This window comes from Cylas formicarius, unplaced genomic scaffold, assembly GCF_029955315.1.
Source record: "Cylas formicarius isolate icCylForm1 unplaced genomic scaffold, icCylForm1.1 PGA_scaffold_10__41_contigs__length_53128322, whole genome shotgun sequence".
NCBI lineage: Eukaryota > Metazoa > Arthropoda > Insecta > Coleoptera > Brentidae > Cylas > Cylas formicarius.
In genome coordinates this window covers 21,217,405-21,235,567 of record NW_026844214.1, presented here as the reverse complement: position 1 = coordinate 21,235,567, position 18,163 = coordinate 21,217,405, and the positions used below count along the sequence as shown (strand labels likewise).

At 32.9% G+C, this 18,163-nt stretch overlaps 3 protein-coding genes across 14 annotated transcripts in view; 2 read left to right on the top strand and 1 right to left on the bottom strand.

The window, feature by feature from the left end:
• Positions 1-2,243: 2,243 nt before the first annotated feature.
• On the bottom strand, positions 2,244-12,334 carry LOC132704279 (optineurin). Of its 5 annotated transcripts, none has more exons than XM_060674195.1 (9): positions 11,863-12,140; positions 11,621-11,811; positions 11,452-11,560; positions 11,262-11,392; positions 10,572-11,189; positions 8,362-8,646; positions 8,103-8,309; positions 5,212-5,312; positions 2,244-2,702 (listed from the first exon to the last, which is right to left on the bottom strand). In XM_060674195.1, coding segments are annotated over exons 1-9 (1,809 nt in total). In that variant the 5' UTR covers positions 12,029-12,140; the 3' UTR covers positions 2,244-2,701. The 5 variants fall into 5 exon arrangements, with proteins under 5 accessions (XP_060530178.1, XP_060530162.1, XP_060530153.1 ...); XM_060674179.1 differs by lacking the exon at positions 5,212-5,312 and adding an exon at positions 12,216-12,334 and having other exon boundaries at positions 2,246-2,702; positions 11,863-12,060; XM_060674170.1 differs by lacking the exon at positions 5,212-5,312 and adding an exon at positions 12,150-12,252 and having other exon boundaries at positions 2,246-2,702; positions 11,863-12,089.
• Positions 12,335-13,840: 1,506 nt separating this feature from the next.
• On the top strand, positions 13,841-15,255 carry LOC132702146 (adenosine kinase-like). The gene is made up of 3 exons (XM_060670609.1): positions 13,841-14,222; positions 14,277-14,441; positions 14,489-15,255. Exons 1-3 carry the CDS (start codon positions 14,068-14,070, stop codon positions 15,192-15,194), a joined length of 1,026 nt encoding a protein of 341 aa, XP_060526592.1. The 5' UTR covers positions 13,841-14,067; the 3' UTR covers positions 15,195-15,255.
• A 2,478-nt stretch (positions 15,256-17,733) lies between these two features.
• The window catches only part of LOC132708241 (ribosome-releasing factor 2, mitochondrial), a 30,724-nt gene continuing 30,294 nt past the window's right edge, over positions 17,734-18,163 (top strand). For 6 of the 8 annotated variants that reach the window (XR_009619882.1, XM_060680422.1, XM_060680420.1 and 3 more), the window contains exon 1: positions 17,910-18,135. Coding sequence is in view for 5 of the 8 variants with exons in the window: in XM_060680422.1 (XP_060536405.1) it covers positions 18,003-18,135 (133 nt within the window). In the remaining 3 variants the exon portion in view is untranslated. Of the gene's footprint in view, positions 17,867-17,909; positions 18,136-18,163 lie in introns of those variants that run through there. The other 2 variants (XM_060680426.1, XM_060680427.1) reach the window with 2 other exon arrangements.

Genomic DNA, 18,163 nt, shown 5'->3' with positions numbered 1-18,163 from the left:
CGCTTTATTTCTAACTTCGCAAATTTGACCACGTATACTATTACTATTACTATTGTTAATATTTTTATTACTATCTTTTTTTTAAGGAATTGGAAGTGAAATCCTTTACGGACGCCCTGCGTGGCAAACGCACGGAAGTGTGGGACTGCCTCGTAAATTGTGCAATTCAGGTTTCCACCCTCAATTTACAGCATCGGCCCTTAGCTGTTAATCTCTTTAATCTCTATTTCCATTCACACATATGTTCCTCGTATAGTCTAGTATTTTCTATATATTGTTAAACATGCTGAGCTCTTTTAAGTATGTCAATATATGTTTAATCTGTTCTTTCTTCAAGCTGCCTTCAAAAATCTGTTGTTCTCTTTGTGAACTATATATTGGACACTCACTGATTATGTGAACGACGGTAAATATACCTCACACATATGACACTTAGGAGGACGTTCACCGTAAAGGAGATGTTTGTGGGTAAGGTTTGTGTGTGCTGTAGATACTCTAAAAGCTCATACTACTTCAAGTCTTGTTTTTTCGAAGCAAGGTGTTACATTCAATCCAGATGCTTTGCCAGTATTGACGAATTTATTTGCAGTTGTCACCTCATCATTATCATCTATCAGTTCTCTTGGTAGGTTAACTTCAATTTTCTTTAGATACTCTCTATATCTCACTGCTAAAGGACGTGTAATACTTCGACTGAAGTAGGCAAGAATTTATTGTTCCGGTTTTTTTATATGCTTTTACAGTCGTTACATATGTTGTCATTTTTGTTTATCTTCGTAGGTTTAGTGGCATTAATTCAGATCCACAGTAGAGGCTCTGGACTGGTGTTGTTGGAGAAGCACCCAGGCATCCAAATTTTGAATACGATCTAGTAGATCTAACAAGCTTTTTATCGCAGATGAATAAACGACACAGCGATAGTCAATTTCTGACAGAATGAGAGCTTTGTAGATTTAAAGTAAACTTATCGGATCGGCTCCCCATTTTGTGTGTTATAAAAGTTTCAGGATATGTTTCTCTGTTTCAAGCTTCTTCTTTTTTACCACTGCAGAAGGCTGCTATATCATTTAGATATATACACTTTTTTATTTTTGGATCTATACTTCTACATATATCATTTATTGCAATGGCAAATAACGTACAGCTTAGTGTTGATCCTTGTGGTATGCCATTCTCCAATACTCTAGATGTAGAGTAAGTATCATAATCTCCGACCGTGAAGTTTCTGTTTGAAAGAAACGACTTAATAAATAACGGAAGTCTGCCTTTTAGACCTAGTTTTTTGAGTTCTTTTAGTACTGCGAAACGCCACATCATGTCGAAAGCTTTTTTTATACCAAACAATACATCAGTATTGTTTGGTACGAAAGGTACGAAAAAGAGAGCACTTGGTGTCAACCAAGTCCTCCCTTTTTCTGAAAGCTTCCTCTATATGATGTTCAAGCAGTACAAGGTAAGCAATTGCCAATTGTTTCTATATCCTGCTTGGTAAGAGACAAATAAATTGTTACTCTCTAGGTAGTTCTGAAGTCTGTTGTTTACCATTCTCCAAAGTAGTTTTGCAATGCAGCAGGTTAAGCTGAGAGTTATAATTTATTTTTATTTAATTTAGGGACGGGAACCACTATTGCTTCTATCCAGGAGTTGGGGTAAACATTCTCATTAAAGAGTTTATTGTACAATTCAAGCAGTGCTTCTTTGGCATTTAATGAAAAAAAATGCTGCATATCATTAGAAACGGTGTGCTCCGTGTCTGTCTGCATTGTTTGAGTGCTTATTTATATCCTCTGTTATAAAGGGCATATTGGATTCGCACAACTCATTTTCAGAAAAGTCTAAGTCTCTTTCTTGACTGACTTTTAATTGCAGGAAATTGGGATCATAATTTGAGGTGTTATTGACTGTTTCAAAATAGGACGTTATTGTTTCTACTATGACCGTATCTTGCGTTGTGAGTCCAGCTTCAATTCGAATTGATTTGTTAATGATGGTTGAATTAAGTCCCGAGACTTTTTTATATACCAGTAAATTTGAAAATATCGAATAGAAAAGATTCTATTTCCAGTATGTATTCTTCTTTAAGATGGTCTTATGAATACTTACTGACTTACTCAGACAGTAGAAAAAAACGATTTCTTTTTGCCTTATTAATTTTTAATTTTCATTATTAGTATTTAAGGAATTATCAACAAACATATAAATAACCAAGACCAAGTGCGCAAGTCGCAATCGACGCAAAATTACGAAATCAGGTGAATGAGATAGGAATAATTCATTTATTAGGAATATGAATTTATACATGTGCCTACAACTAATCTTATTATCAAAATAATGCTAATGCAATAAACCATCTTACATATTAAAAAAGAAGAAGAAAATAAAAACTTTATGGTATGTCTAAAAAGTATGGAAACAGTAAAATACATCGAGAACAATAGCAAAAAAACCCTTCTTCATTTGAATTTGTAGATTGACCTGACTTTGTATACAAAATGCATAATAGTTTCCGACATATTTCGACTTTTTAGACTCCTATACATATGCTTAATTGCTATTTTAATATAACCAAAACATATTGAAACTCAATAAATTTATGGCAAAGGTTCATCTAGTTCTATACAGCGTAAAACGTGGTTTTCCACTGCCTGGAGCGTGTAGAACCCAAAATCGCACTTTGGGCATTTAAACACCTTCTGTTGCTTCTGAAAAAGAAAGATTTCGTAACGTAACGTAACGTAAAAAAGGAGACAAATTGCTTTAATACTTTAAGAACTCATGCAAGGGTCAAACTAGTCCTTCGATAGCTGAATCTGTTTTTATTGTAAAGTAAAATAAATCCGAAGTAAATTGTTAAGTGAAATGTCTGTGTATGTGATGACGCTCGGCTGGAGATTCTTCATCCAAAAAACAAAAAAGAAAAAATTGTTGAGTTTCCAAGTTACTGGGGGTATTAATATAAAAAAAAAAATTTTGCAATATATTAACCATGTTGAAATGAAAATGAAATGAATGAAGATGATAAACTTATTGCTAGAAAAATCCTTCCTTTCAAATCAGATTAACCTTAGATTGTCAGTGTGATAAAACAAATATTAAAACTTGCAAAAAATTTATTTAAAAAATAGCATATTAATTCAGACCAATAAAAAGTAGCAAATTCTGCCGAAGTCGTTGTATACACGTTATTCTTAAATAAACTAAAAACTAAAATTCTTAAATAAACTATTAATGCGCTTAGCTGCTACTTTTTGCTTACAATGCCACACCCGTAATTTAGACAAAGGGTAATCCTATTTTAATGCAACTGGAAGTCGGGCAACTTCTTTAATTATTTTTTTATTCTTATTTTGTTATCTAATGAGTGATCCTAGAATTTAAAAAACCATATATTTATCATAAAAATTAATTACATATTAGTTTAGAAAATACAGATTATAAAAAGTTCCAATTACAGAGTTTTCCTTCGGTACACTTGTAAAAGCTGTTTTGAATAGAATTTTTTTTTGGTATGAATAAATTTACAATCAATACTTTTGTGTCTTGCTGGGGAGAAGATCCCGTATCATCTGCTCACCGAGTGCCCTGCTTTGACATGGGCAAGATTTGGAGTCTTCGGACGGCCCTGATCAATTCAGACTCAGTGCACGGTATTGGGCTAAAGGAGTTGCTGACCTTCTATAGGAGGGGCAGAATTCTGGACGCCCTCTAGAGCGATCGGGGGGGCACAACTGGTAGGCTAAGTGCTTGGACGCCCGCGGGAGCACCCCATTTTAAATCCAATACCAATACCAATTTGTGTCTTGTTTTAGATTATTATATTAACTTACTAGGCTGTTTTACTACTTGAACTTCTTAAAACTCTTTAAGGAATACCCTGAGACAACCTGTATAGTGTCATTAATATCTGTGCTGATATTAATTTGTTACATTTACACTGGAGACACATTCCATGTATGTTCAAAATGGAGCATTTCCGGACCTACATGCACATGCACTTTTTCTCTTTTTTTGACCATGAATCTCCAGATGGTGCATGTTTATTCAAACACCTTGAATATTTAACAAAATCCAACAAACCTACTGCAGAAACAATAGATTAACACATGTTTTCCATTGACAATTTGCTTTTTTTTTGTCAATACCACCTTGCCAATAGTTTTTTATTTTAATTAACTCGCTGTCCTAACGATAGTACGTACCGAAAGAAAGTGCAATTTCTCGGACATCCGAATGCATAAGAAAAACTAATCATAATAGATGTTCAAATGGCCTTCAGCAAAATCGAAGTTCACAGTTTACTGCTGTTTTTATTCACTCAGATCAGTGAGGATTCGACAATCATTCTGAACGACAAAAATTTTTATGTCGAATAAAATTATCTACAAAAACATTTGCTTTTGTTATTCAGACGAAGAGGAATACCCAAAACCAATCTAAATGAAAATATATTTTTTTAAATGAGTCAAAATTTAAATTGGTCAAGTTTAACCAAAGGTTCTAAAGTTTAAAAAAATCTTGGTAAATTATGACCTAACTTTTTCCATGTCCATTCAAGGAGGACATCTTATTTCAAAGTTCAAGTCGCTACATAACTGTTATTCTTTAAAGTTAAAATGGTCATTATCGACCAATAACGTTTTGTGTCACTCTAATTTTTAATTTCAATAAAAAGTTATACGCTCAAGACAATGCATAAACGTATTGCAAACGCGGATTCAATATACTGTGTCCCAGTATTAAGGAATTAGCGAATTTGAAAACAAAAGATGAAGAGAAATTGCTCAAACACGCCACAGCATTTTCCTTTCAGAGAAAAACTTTAGCAAAAAGATTGATTTACAAGTTGTCTAAACTTTAAAACAGTACTTGTTTTAACAACAGTTAGAAGAATTTGAAGAAAGTGGATTTGAAAAACAGAAACTCGAAAATAATTTTGGGCATTTTCTCTTAACCAAATTACTTAATAATTATTTTTTAATTTCGTGGACCGTCCGTTTCCCTAATAACTGAGATACCCCGTAGCTTATACCACATGCCTAAAAGCAATCATCTCGACAATAACTTTTTATGAGCAGCTTTGTAAGAACTTTTTCTTTTTTTTTTCTAGGTAACAATTAATACAAACTAGTCATGAACATATTAAATCATCACTTCCATTTAAAGTCAAGATAAAAGAAAAAGCTATTTTAAAAACAAACCAAAACTTCCTACCAGAGATGACACACAGAGGTTTCTAGATGATCCTGGACAAGCCGCACGGATCGAAATTTCATATTGCATATGGGACAATAGTATCTGCTGGCTGTTGGCGACTGTATGGGGGAAAAAATCACATTATCAAACTCCACGATATACAAGGGAACCAATATTAGCAAAATTTTGTTTCAAAGAAACTGAAACTAGCATAACACTTATACATGGTGTCTCGTAAAATATGGGCCCTCTGCATTTAGTTTAAATTATTTGTAGTTATTTTAGAAACTATTCTTGCTTCTTCTTGATTCAGATATCGGGCCCTTTTGAAACTGTTACATTCATCATACTCTTCATCTTTGCTAATTGAAAACTTTTCAAAAAATTAATAACTGCTTTTCATAAAACTGTTAATTCTGTACCACTGGCAGGATAGATACACGGGGCCAGATACACCACATAATTTATTTTCAGGTCTCACTTATGTAACCTCTGGAGCTCTACAAGGGGACCATTTGGCTCTCTTATATTTAATATATTTACTAATGCATAGACAGTTTTGTTGGTTTGTCTATAGCAAGATATGGTTATTTGATGGTGTATAACCCTGTTTTAACAACAATAGGATGCGTTAAAATGTAAATAAATGAAAGAATATGCAATTCAATTTTAGCTCATTCTTACTTATTAGATCCATCATCCAGATATATTAATTAACAGCAAGCTGATATTTTCTGACTATATTGATTGGGTTTTTTATCAACGGGCTTTCAAAATGCTTGAATTTATGACAAAAGAAAAGGCATACACAAGACTTTCTATCTACTAATGCATTGTGGTTTTCATCTTTCCCCTGTTTATGTAGCCACTTAGGAGGATTTTATAATAATCAAGAGACTTTACGGCCTAGTATGTCCTAGTGACCATAAATTTGATTTAAAATTATTGTTAAACAACCTAATTGACGAGGCTAGAAAATGCACTTGAAACACAACGAAAAAGGCGGCTGTTGTGCAAAAATAATGCAGACAAGATGTATACCGCGAAATTTAGTGCGGGAGAAAAAATAGTTTACTGCACCAACAAGAAATTCAGAAATACAAAGTGAATAATGTTGCAGCTCAAATGAGATCAGATATAGTTGCCTAACTTCAGTTGCCTACGAGACAAGGAATAAGCATGCCTATCCAAAACTATGATTGATGGAATGCCAGCAGTACTGTCTAATGATGAACCTGCAGGAGCCTTATCGAACATGGAAACATCCTCAGAAATAGAGCAGAAATCAGCATAGATAGAACCAAAAAAGTGTTTCAAAAGTGTAATACTGAGAACAGCAAAACAGTGGGAGATAAGCAAAATAATCAGATCCAGTCAAGGAGCATTTTTTGTACATAGGTATTCATAAAGTAAATCATGGTTTTTTGACTTTACCAATGAAAAAAAAAAAGTAAATTAATAACATACGCAAATTTATTTTATTGCTAGTTGTCCGACCTGGGGCCGACAGACGAGAAATAAAATATTTGCCTGTCTAAAAATAATATCTGATAAAACCCGTAACTAGTATCACATAGATAAAAATGTTTGCGTGCTTGTATAACTGCTAGCTGGTGGGAAGGTGGCTATACGAATTCTGACGTCATGACCAATGAGAGCGCTTTTAGCGAATTTGAACAAAAAAGCACACTTCTTCTCGTTTTCCTCGCTGAAACTGGCGCATTCAAATTGTTTAACATTCACTGGATTTTCAAGTTTATGTTGACAGAGTAGAAAGAATTCAGCGAAAATTCATAAGATGTATTACACTTAAATTAGAACTACCCTCTGTCTCTTGGATTGTTTAGGACTTCTTCAGAACAATGACGGAGACACTCGCAAGAAGTCGCAACACTCATATTTGTATGGTCTGAAATCTCTATGACTGGGTGTGTCCTACTTTAATTTTTTAATAACGACCCGTGACAAATATATATGACGAACAATGTTCAACTCACATGCAAGGTGCAAAAATAACTTTAGTGTTTAATTTTTTTGGATAGGAATTAAATTTGAATACTTCATCTGGTATTACTTATAGTATTATATCTAATATCAAGTAAATTATAATAATAGCTAAATATATCTCAATCAGATTATTTTAATCCAAAAATTATACTAACAACGTATGGCAGTTTACCAGACACCTTGTATATATAGAAAGGCCTACTGATTCATTATCGATGGTAGGTTAGACATTTATGGAGAACCAAAAATGCATAATTTTTACAAAACTTCTGGATTCCTCCTGCGTCGGTTTTTGCAGACGTTTCGCCAAACATCCTGTTGGCTTCTTCAGAGCTTGACTGAAACTGCTGATGAAGCCAATAGGAGGAATCCAGAAGTTTTGTAAAAAGTATTACTGTAGCCTGTGGAAGTCCCTTTGAAAAATGAACCAAAAATGCTTTTTTTTTTAGTTTAGGTACTTGGATTCTCCGATCTGCTCTAATAAACGAAAATTTTTTGAAAACCGAGATTGGCATGGGTATTAAGCAAAAATAATCACAAAACAACAATGACTAATAAAATAAGATGTTATTTAAGATACCCCGGTTGTCATTATTGTTAAAAGCAGCAACTTCAGCCAAAAATCTAAGTACCCAAATTGTATTGTAATTGTAAGTTGTATTGTATTGTACGGATGAATTAAACGTTACATGAAATTTAAGTGTGGTTCGACGTGAAAATGTGCCAATTTGCGTAAAACCCCGCTAGGAACGAAGGTAGACGCTCCCTTTTTTGGTGGTCATTAATCGGTCGCGCAAGTAGACACCAGTTTTGGCACACACATTTTGAAAAAAAATAAATCTATTTTTTGTTGTCAATAAATCTCTTGGCCATCAATCACCCGGTGTATTTACGAGACTTACATTGTTTCCCCAGTGCGACTGCTGACTGCGAAGTGTCGTTGAAGGCGCGTTAGCTAAAGCCTGTTCTCGCAACAATTCCACTTCCTCCTGCAACTGCTGATTACGTCGATGCAAAGCTTGCAAATCTTCAGTTAGCTTCATTTTTTCCCTATTGATAGCGTTTTTTGATTCGCGTTCGGACTCAAAATCGCTTTTGTACAATTCGGCCTGCAACAGCCTGTAAAGCAAGGAATGATCCAAAAAATTACTGACCCATTACCTGAGTCTTGAAAGCGTACAGATCGTCGGGATTATACGATCCTTTATTTTCCAACTCGCACCTCAACTCCTCAACCTGGTTGGTCAGAGTTTCGATCTGTTGATTGGCCGCCACCCTGCCATGCTCATAGTGTGTTAAAACCATTTGGGATTGCTGCAGCTGATGTCTAAGATGTGCCAACTCTTCATAGCTGGCAGCGACGACCGCAGGTTGATTATAAACGTGGGTTTGAGCCTGTACTTTTTCCGTTTCTCTAGATTTGACCCTCCAAACCTCAATTTTGGCCTAATAGTACAAAAACCATGGCTCAAAAATTAAATTACACATTAAATACTTAAAACGAAGTTTTTGATTTGTAAATCTCAGACGGTTTTCAAGTATTCCAATGGTTGATTCATGGTCTTGCAAATAAACAATTTTTAACCAAACCTTTTTGGAGGCACATTTTATGTGTTATTATGTGCCATTAAGTAGGATTGGACATTTTGGTCTAAATTCCAACAACTTTTCATTAATAAATTTTGTACTTTATTTACGGAGGAGAAGCTTTAATTGCAAATATTCTTAACTGCGCCCATGAAAACGCCAATCCAAAAATGTTGAGTAAGCTTACTTGATCTCTTAGTTATGTTAGTTTTGGATAGTTTTTCCGTAACTAGTCTTATAGTGCGATAATTTTATTCAAAATAAATCTAAATTTTCAAATCGCCTGACTTTTTTAAGGTTTTCATGAGCTTTAAAATATATATCATTATTACCCCTGCCCACCAGGTTTAATTAACTCGTTTGCATATTTTTGCTCTTTTTTATTTTTTGACAGCAATTGTGATTTTTAAGATATATTTAATTATAAAAACGACATAATAAAGAAAGAAATAGAAAGAAAATATTATTACTATTATCAATTTTTAATAAATGCAAATATAAACTTAAATATTTCAAAACACATATATGCATAGCTTATTCATTTTTTTTAACAACTTTAGGGGCCATAATATTAGTATTAATAGCATTTATATTATGCTAGATGTCTTGACTAAAAAGGAAAAAATAAAGAAACAAAGTTCTTTATAAATATTTAAAGCTGTCTTTGTTCTCGGTTTAAAATGTAATGAAAGTGATATAACGATAAAATTTGGGATATTAACAGTAATAATAGGACACTCCTTTTTCTGCATATTCTGGATTCTGGATAGGACACTCCTTTTTCTGGATATTCTGGTATACCGTTTTTATGTACAAAATTATAAAAATACAAGAGTCAATAAATGCACAGTGGATAACTGTATATTACTAGAAAGTATTATCTTCACCAACTAGACCTTTAAAATACATTAGTAGTATATTATACAACAAGTGTTTATTTGACACGAGCGGAGCGAGTGTTTAATTAATGAGTGACTTAAAAAGTTTACTGAACATGTTGCATACTGTATTTTTCCTCCCAAACCCTTGCGGTAAAATTCCGGAAATTTCAGAACTCGCTCAAATCCGTGGGAAACGAAACTGAAGTGGTAAAGTGGTGCCCCCGTTAGATCGGTGTTTAATTAGGCATTTTACAGACGGGAGTAGAAAGACGTTTTCAAAATATTTCGAATAATTTCATATTGAGGTTTGGCTTTTCTAATTGACATAGGTTAGGTAAAAATATGATAATACATTATTTAAGACTCATGGCTACCAAATCTTATTTTATTTAGCATATTTATTTGAAAAAATTAAATTTCCAGAAAATGTAGCTCTATAAAGAAGATGAGTATGCACAGCATGGGAACATTGGAAATATTGGAATTCGAAAAATTCTACTCATAGCAATCCATACCCTTTTTATTGGTTATATTTGAATCTTTTTTTATTAATGGAAATGCTATAATCCTTAATACCATGTTTTCAAACGCAATAAGAAACCAAAAAATTGCAGTTGCTTTCCGAAAATAACAAATCAAATAAAAACTCATTGTTGTCACAGTGAGTTAAACTTCAAAGAAAAATGTTGACATCACTGAATTGGGTCAAGAGGAGTGACCAAAACCAAAAAACTAACCAATGCTATTTTCTATAATTCTGACTTTTTTCTAACTTTTGTACAAAACATATTATTGGATTTAAAAATTCACATCTTTTCTTTAGTTTAACTGATCCCTGTAGCTGTTAAAGATCTCCAGGTGGTGCATACTCATCTTAAATATACTACACAAGTACAAACTCACCTCTTCTAATTGTCTTTGTAAATCTTTAACCAATATATCCAATTGATGTTTAGCTTCTTCTACTTGAGATAATTTTCCAACACCATCTTTCTTAACGTTCTCCAATTCAGCAGTCTTGAATTTAACCATTTTCTCCAACTCTATTGTTTTGCCATTAAGAATGTACAAGTCTTGTGTTAAATTAGATACAATTTTATCATGAGCTAGTTGCATCGTTCTAATTTTTTCATTCGCTTCTTCCAAGCACTTCTTGTCCAATTCCACTTTTTCAGTCAACTCAACATTCTCATCAGATATCTTTGCATTTTTTAATTCCGTTTCCAAATCTCTAATTTTTTTGTAAGACTCTTCCAGTAATTTCTCATAATTCAGCAATTTCTGTTCGAACTTAGCAGTCAAGCTATCTTCTTTGCCTTTACCAGCTTCACTTATTGGGATAACATTTTGGGGTTCCAATTCAAGTTCCTTTAGTTTTTTGTTGGCCATGTCTAGTTCAAACTCCTTCATGTTTTTCTCGGTCACTTCTACCAACTTTTGATCCATCTCTTTAGTCTGTCTATTTACAGTTTCTTTAAGTACCATCAGTTCCTCTTTAAGCAGATTATTTTCAGTTTTTAGCTTAAATATATTAGCACCATTAATTTCTTAAAATATTACTGCTTAATATTGCTTTAAAAATATATAACTTACCCCTTCAATGCACTGCTTTGCCTGTAAAAACTTTGCTTTATGGGTTTCATGCACCTTTTGCACTTCATCTTGCCATGCTACAATCCTTTCATATTGCGCCTTCATGCTCATATTATTCTGCATGATTGTTTCTGTTCGAAATCATTTATTATCAATTTATGCCATTCAACTGCCATTCTAAATACCTTACCTTTCAAGCGGATATTTTCATCTATTAATGTAGAAACTTTAACTTGCAATTCTTCGGAAACTAACTCACTGGGTGCAAAGCTAACAATACTGATAGTACCATTAACATCCTAGAAGATGACAGTTTAGATTAAGCAAATTTTTTAACAATAAATCCAAATTCACAATACCTTGGGAATTGTATTTGCAACTTGCGGCATTAAAGGCAAAATTGTTGATTGGTCCAGTTGTGAACATTGACTTTCAGATAAGATAGGATCATTCTTTGATAGAGAAGCCTCCTCCATTCGGGCCAGTTCTTGATTAATTAATTGTTGTGCTCCAGGAATAATACCATCACCAAGGAGATCAATGCCAAGATCTATATAATTATCAATATTTGACCAAGAAGAGTACTCTGTTATCATATTACCAATACTTGTTGCGTCGTCCGAATCGGGAACTAATGAATGTCCAAGAACCACAAATGATTCGTCATCAGAACCAATAATTGATCTTGATATGGATGGAACTGGTGGTGGTTCTGCTGGCATTTGTAATGATTCAGATGAAAAAGGATGTGTACCACTAGTCGCCATTGTCTCAACGAGTTTTAGGGAACAACACAACGCTAAAATTAAACAAAAGCGCAGTCGGGACCTAAAGATTAGCAAGATAGTATGTAATATCAAATTTTTACTGATTAATCATATCACTTACTTTATATATCAGATAACCTCCCTATGTGTCAATTTTTATTTAAAAACAAAAATGAGTTTCACATACCTCTAAAAACACACACACAAAAATCCCATAAAAACAGTACCACATAGAAGCGAAATTGGCCGGTTAGGAGTAAAAATGATCCAACATCACAGAAAATATTTCAAAAAAGAAGAATCAAACATTGACCCATAAACAAATGACTTTTGTTGATTACGTCATCTAGCCAACTCCAAACCAGTTTAATAGGGTATTTGTACAGAAGGATCAAATAGGTTAACTTGCAATATACACTATACAGTGACACAGCTTAAATGATGCAGTCGATATAACAAAAACTAACTGGTCTGAATGTCTCTATTTATTTGGCAAAAAACAACTTATTCAAATTTAGTTGGTGAAGAGCCTTCTAAAAAAGTGAGAAGTGAGAAAACCACCCTGCAAATCCGAAAATTGTAAATACCCCGGCTAGCAGTTTGAACTTTGAACCCAAAGTGCGCAAAAAAATTAGGCGGTCAATTATGACATTTGCCTTACGCAGGCGTGCACAACTGTTTGAGTTGACTAGAGTTGTGTCAATCGCGATTGATTCGGTCACTTTGATTCAATAACTTCATAGGATCAAATGACCGAATTGTCGTAACGATTCGATCACCTTTTTCACCCTCTCTGCAGCCCTGACCGATTACAGGACGACCGATCCACCGACCGCACCAACACAAGTCGAATTCGCCTTACGGAATACGGCATTTGAATGTTTAAGATTGAAATGCATGACAGAAACAGACCACGAAAAAGGGAGTATTGTTATAATTAAATTTATTGTATAGTATTGATTTGCGATATCGATTGGTAGATCTGCTTATGTGTTGAATTGAATGTTGAATGAAATATATATTTCCACGCAGGTATCTAATTTAAACAAATTAATGTATTACTCGTACAACTCAATACGTAGCACCTATTTGGATAAAATTATGACAAAGCACAACACATAACACAGGCAACTATGATTCTAACTCAAAACAGAAAATATAGACACAACAATAATTCAAATTGAAATGAATCTGAATCGATCGTTCGGACTGTTCGAATTTAGTGACTATTGTCGCTTATGGTTTATAGCTTGCAGTTGGCAACAAAAAGTACTGAAATGAATGAGTGGTTAAAAACATTAGTTCATTTTCGAAATCGGTCACTGATTGATTCGCTTGTCGTAAAATGAACGACTGACACAACACTTTTTGTGATAGCCCAACAATACCAGCTGAACAATGTGGTCAACCGTTAAACATCACAGTGAAGAAAAATGATGCCTTCTGTGCTAAATTCGATGCTTGTCATACAAAACTTTCAAAAATTTGGGGTACTACTATATTGGGACAAGAAATTTCTTTGAAACTTTTTATGTAGTTACTGATTAAAACGATGAACCTATCTTTGTAAACGAGAAACTGTTGAGAAACAGCGGAGTCATCCTATTTAGTGACTATTTGCAACAGTTGTGAGAAGGCGTTAAATGTTTGACCAGAATCCAAAGCTGCTATTGGCTATCTGCATTTTAATTGTATAGAAATAGGCAAATATTTGGTTAGTGTTTATTATTTTTATTTATACTATATATTATTTTATATATATACTAATTTAAAAATACATACATGGGAGAAGGAGACTTGGCAACAACGGTGACAAGGCAAACATTTAGCGCTTTCTATGCACGCCTGTAATTTGGTCACAGAATATTACCACGCCTAAACTTGTGATTTTGTATTTACCGGTGTACCATCCCAGAGCCAATGATAATACTAATGTGTGCCTTACTGTTTGTGAAATTCAGCAGTCATACTCTGAAATTCATTTTGTTTTGTCCGTCCATTATTTTAAAGCTTTTTATTGATATCTAATAACCAAACTCATGACGACGACCATTTTAGGTTTCGGTAATCCTTTACTGGATATTTCAGTTTTTTTAAATGACGATTATTTATTAAAAAAATACTCTCTTAAAAAAGATGATCAAAAAGAAATTTGTAAAAGTGATATGATTAGTTTGTACAAAGATATACAGGGGTATGACTTTAAAGTTCTTTATAAAAATTTATCCTGTTATATTCTCGTTACTAGATTGAAACAACACTTATCATCCGGAGGTTGTTGTTCAAATACATTTAGAGTTCTCCAGTGGGTTTTGAAAAAGAAAGCAAATTTATTCCTATATGGAACTGTAGGAAAAGATGAAGAAGCAAATATTTTAAGAGATTCCCTTAAATTGGATGGCGTAAATTCAAGGTACATTGATGAAGATTGTTCTGTAGTTATTTGCAAAAATTTTGTAGATTTAATGAGCATGAAACAATGCCAACAGGAAAAATTATCGCTTTAATCAGTGGACCTTACCGTTCTTTAGTTGCTTATATAGGCGCTGCTGAATTCTTTCCAAAGAATATCTTATGTTCTGATAAAGATTTTATCAATTTGTTCAAATCTAGTGAATTGATTTTCATGGAAGCCTTCTTCCTTACTAACAGAGCTGACGTTGCAAAATATGTGGCGGATTTGTGTAGTATCAATAAAAAAATTTTAGCATTCAATTTATGTGGCGAATATATTTTTAATATTGTTCCAAAAGAGATACTCTATTTAGTAAGGCACTCAGATATTATTTTTGGCAATCAACATGAATTTGAAGCATTGATGAAGCTGCTAAATTATGCAAGTATATCAAACATGATCTCAGAACTTTTGAAGGTCACAGAAGATAAGTTTCAATACAAAAGAATTTTCATAATAACAAATGGACCCAATCCAGTAACATGCTACTATTCCAACGGCGAATGTTTTAAAATGATGCCATCACATTTAAGCGATAAGAACATCGTAGACACTACAGGTGCAGGCGACGCATTTATTGGGGGCTTTTTAGCTGGTATGTTACTGTCAAAGGAAATTAAAGAGTGTGTGAAAATTGGAATTTATGCCTCGGAAAATATTATAAAAGAAATAGGTTGCACACTTCCAAAACATGAAGCAAAAATTCCTTAATTTGTATGTTTATGTACCGTTTCTGAAAAATAAAATGTTGTCAATAAAATTTATTCTTATTTCTAAAATAGATATAAACAAATAAAAAGCTTAAATGTATGGAAAAATAACATTTAGCATGTTGCTCAATATAATCATAAAAGAAAAAAAATCAAGGAAGACGCATTGCTATAAATATGTGCTTTTATCTAAGATCATGTACATGGTGTGAAAAAATTTAGATAAAAGAGTTGTTTGGATTCAGTTTTATACTTCTAAAATATTATATTGTTGGGTCTTATCAAATTTTCAAATTCATTGTAAAGGAGGATCTAGAAATTAAAATTAAAAATAAATCTAGGGTGGTCAAAAACTATAATTAAAAATTTAAATGTTAAACGTTTTTATTTCAAATGGAAGCACCTGATTTTTATATTTTTGTCGTATTTAGCATTAACAAAGAGGTGTAGATTTGGAAATATTTGCAGTTTTCGATAAAAAATAAACAATCGAGCAATAAAGAAACTACTATTTTGACTTTCTATGAGTTTTCCAATTAATGTTTAACCGTTTTATGCCGCCCAACATCATTTTTTTATTGTTATTGTCGATTTATTATTAATTCAAAATATATTTTTTTATAATACTAAAGTAAACAGTAAATACTAGTAATACTAAATGAAACCGCCAACATGCCGGAATGGTAATTAACGAACAATAAAAGGCCAGTGTTGTCGCTAAAAAAAGTTACATCACCAAGTGCTATTTAAGACGTCATTCTGAAAAATATGTTTTTGTGCGTTCGAGAACATCAAGGTTTATTAAAAAAAACACAACGCGTCCTGTTTCAAACTATGAAAATCAATTTGACATCTTACTGTATTGTAAAGAGTGTCCTGAAACTCCCACCCGACAACGAGCGCTAGACTTGAATTTTAACGGAACAACCATTGAAACTGGTTTTGAATTCACTCTAATTTCTTAATAATAGATATATTGAACTCTTAAGCAACGACAGCATCCAACAGCCACCTAGTTGTCCAGACTTGACTCTCGTGGCATCTTAAAAGATACTGTATAAAGCGACAGACCAATAATGACAAAGGAATTGCGGCCCAGAATTCAAGGAGCTAATTTAATACAATTTAAGTTAGGTATGGTTTTAGGAATTAATAATAAAAAACTATTTTCGTTGTTATTAAAAATTAATTATGAATAAGTATATGTTTTAAAGGCTAATAAAAAAATGTCTCATTTCAACTTTTCCGTCATTCGTGTAACACTGTTTCTTTTCGGTTTTTGTATATCTGGATATTTTTCAGCAATATTTAAAAAAAAAATGTTTTACATGATTTGTAGGTGTCATTTCTGTAGTGCTCAATTGTTTTTTTCTGCCATGTTTCGCCGTCATGTTCTTATAAATAAATATAAAAATACTAAACAAAATTGCTTTAGCAAAATCATCGGTAGTGGGGGCAAGTTTGTAGCGCATATATAGCGGTAGGTAGCTTTGTATTTCCAAAAGGAAACCGCATTGCGGTTTCTTGTCATAGAGGGACCCATTGGTTTTCTATAGTTCTCCTGCGGACGACTATGAAACTTTCGCAAAATCGATCTAATTTTGTTGTTTCTTACACCCATAAAGGCAACGACAAACCTTAATAAATTTAAAAAATTGTAAAAGTAATACAATAAATATATAATAAACCTGAAACTCTGTTTTCACACAATTTACGATTCTGTTTAAAAGAAATTATCTCACGTTTTATAGCTTTTCATTAACGTATAATGATTTACCCACGAAAACGGCAATTTTCGTGTACATAATATACATAATGCCGAAAATACAGGTTATAACCCTGGATCTCTCACGTTTCCTGGTCCAAGAATATTTCCAATAGAGTAAATGGATTTCGAGAAAATAATTTTTTTCTGGAACTATGCAGTACATCATGGCGACTGGACTGAGCGCAAGGAATAGCGATTTTCATATGGATTTTTACAAATATCTCGACCAGCATACGTGATAGACGAAAATCGTAAATACAAAAATTATGCGACCTATAACAGTGTTTGAACGGATTAGCCATATTTTTTACTTTAATTTTGATTTACGGATAATAATTTACTCCCAAAAAGAATATTTTTCAGGGTGTTTCAGACTTTTGTCCATAATTAAAGCACCTTGTACGCAAAAGTTATAGCGCCGGATTTCCCACGTATCACCGTTCCAATTTTTTTTCGGATCGGATGAGTGGTTTTGGTGGAAAACATGTTTTTCTGCAACCCGCAATAACCAAAGAAAATTTTTCCAAAATTTTCAGAAAATACTTTGCGGTATTTGATTGCTCCCAACGTAAAGAATATAGATCTGAAGCCTATTACGTTTTTAATATTGAAAAAAATATTGCGAGCACCCTGTACAATAGTTCAAAACCTTAAAATACAAAAATTTATATATCTTAAACACAGTATTTAAATTATAGCCAATTTTCAATAATCGAGAGAAAGAGAAGTTGTCAAAAACGATGACATATATAGGTATATAGGAGTTATGAAATATATCTAGAATGTTCTTAGGAATTCGAAAATGCTTTAATCTAGAGGCTGTTGAATTTAAAATAAAAAAATTGTTGCTTGCCCACGAAAATACAAACATCTTCTATGCATAACGTTATAATATACTATTAAAGGTATAAGTGATGAATTTTCTAACTTTTTTCTCTGATTCTGGAAACTAACCTTAGTACCTGCGATCGGTAACCTAAATGTTGGTTCATTGTATAAATTATTATTTTTCAAATGTTTTATTAGAGATATTTTTATAATATGTTAAAGACAATATCAAAACTTTGTAGTTCCTTTAAAACCATTCATAAATTGTATTACAGTTCTAAGGTGTTACAGAATGTGGACATTGAATATATAAGGAATATTGGTATACTTGCACATATCGATGCCGGTACTAGTTTATTTCAGCTATCAATACT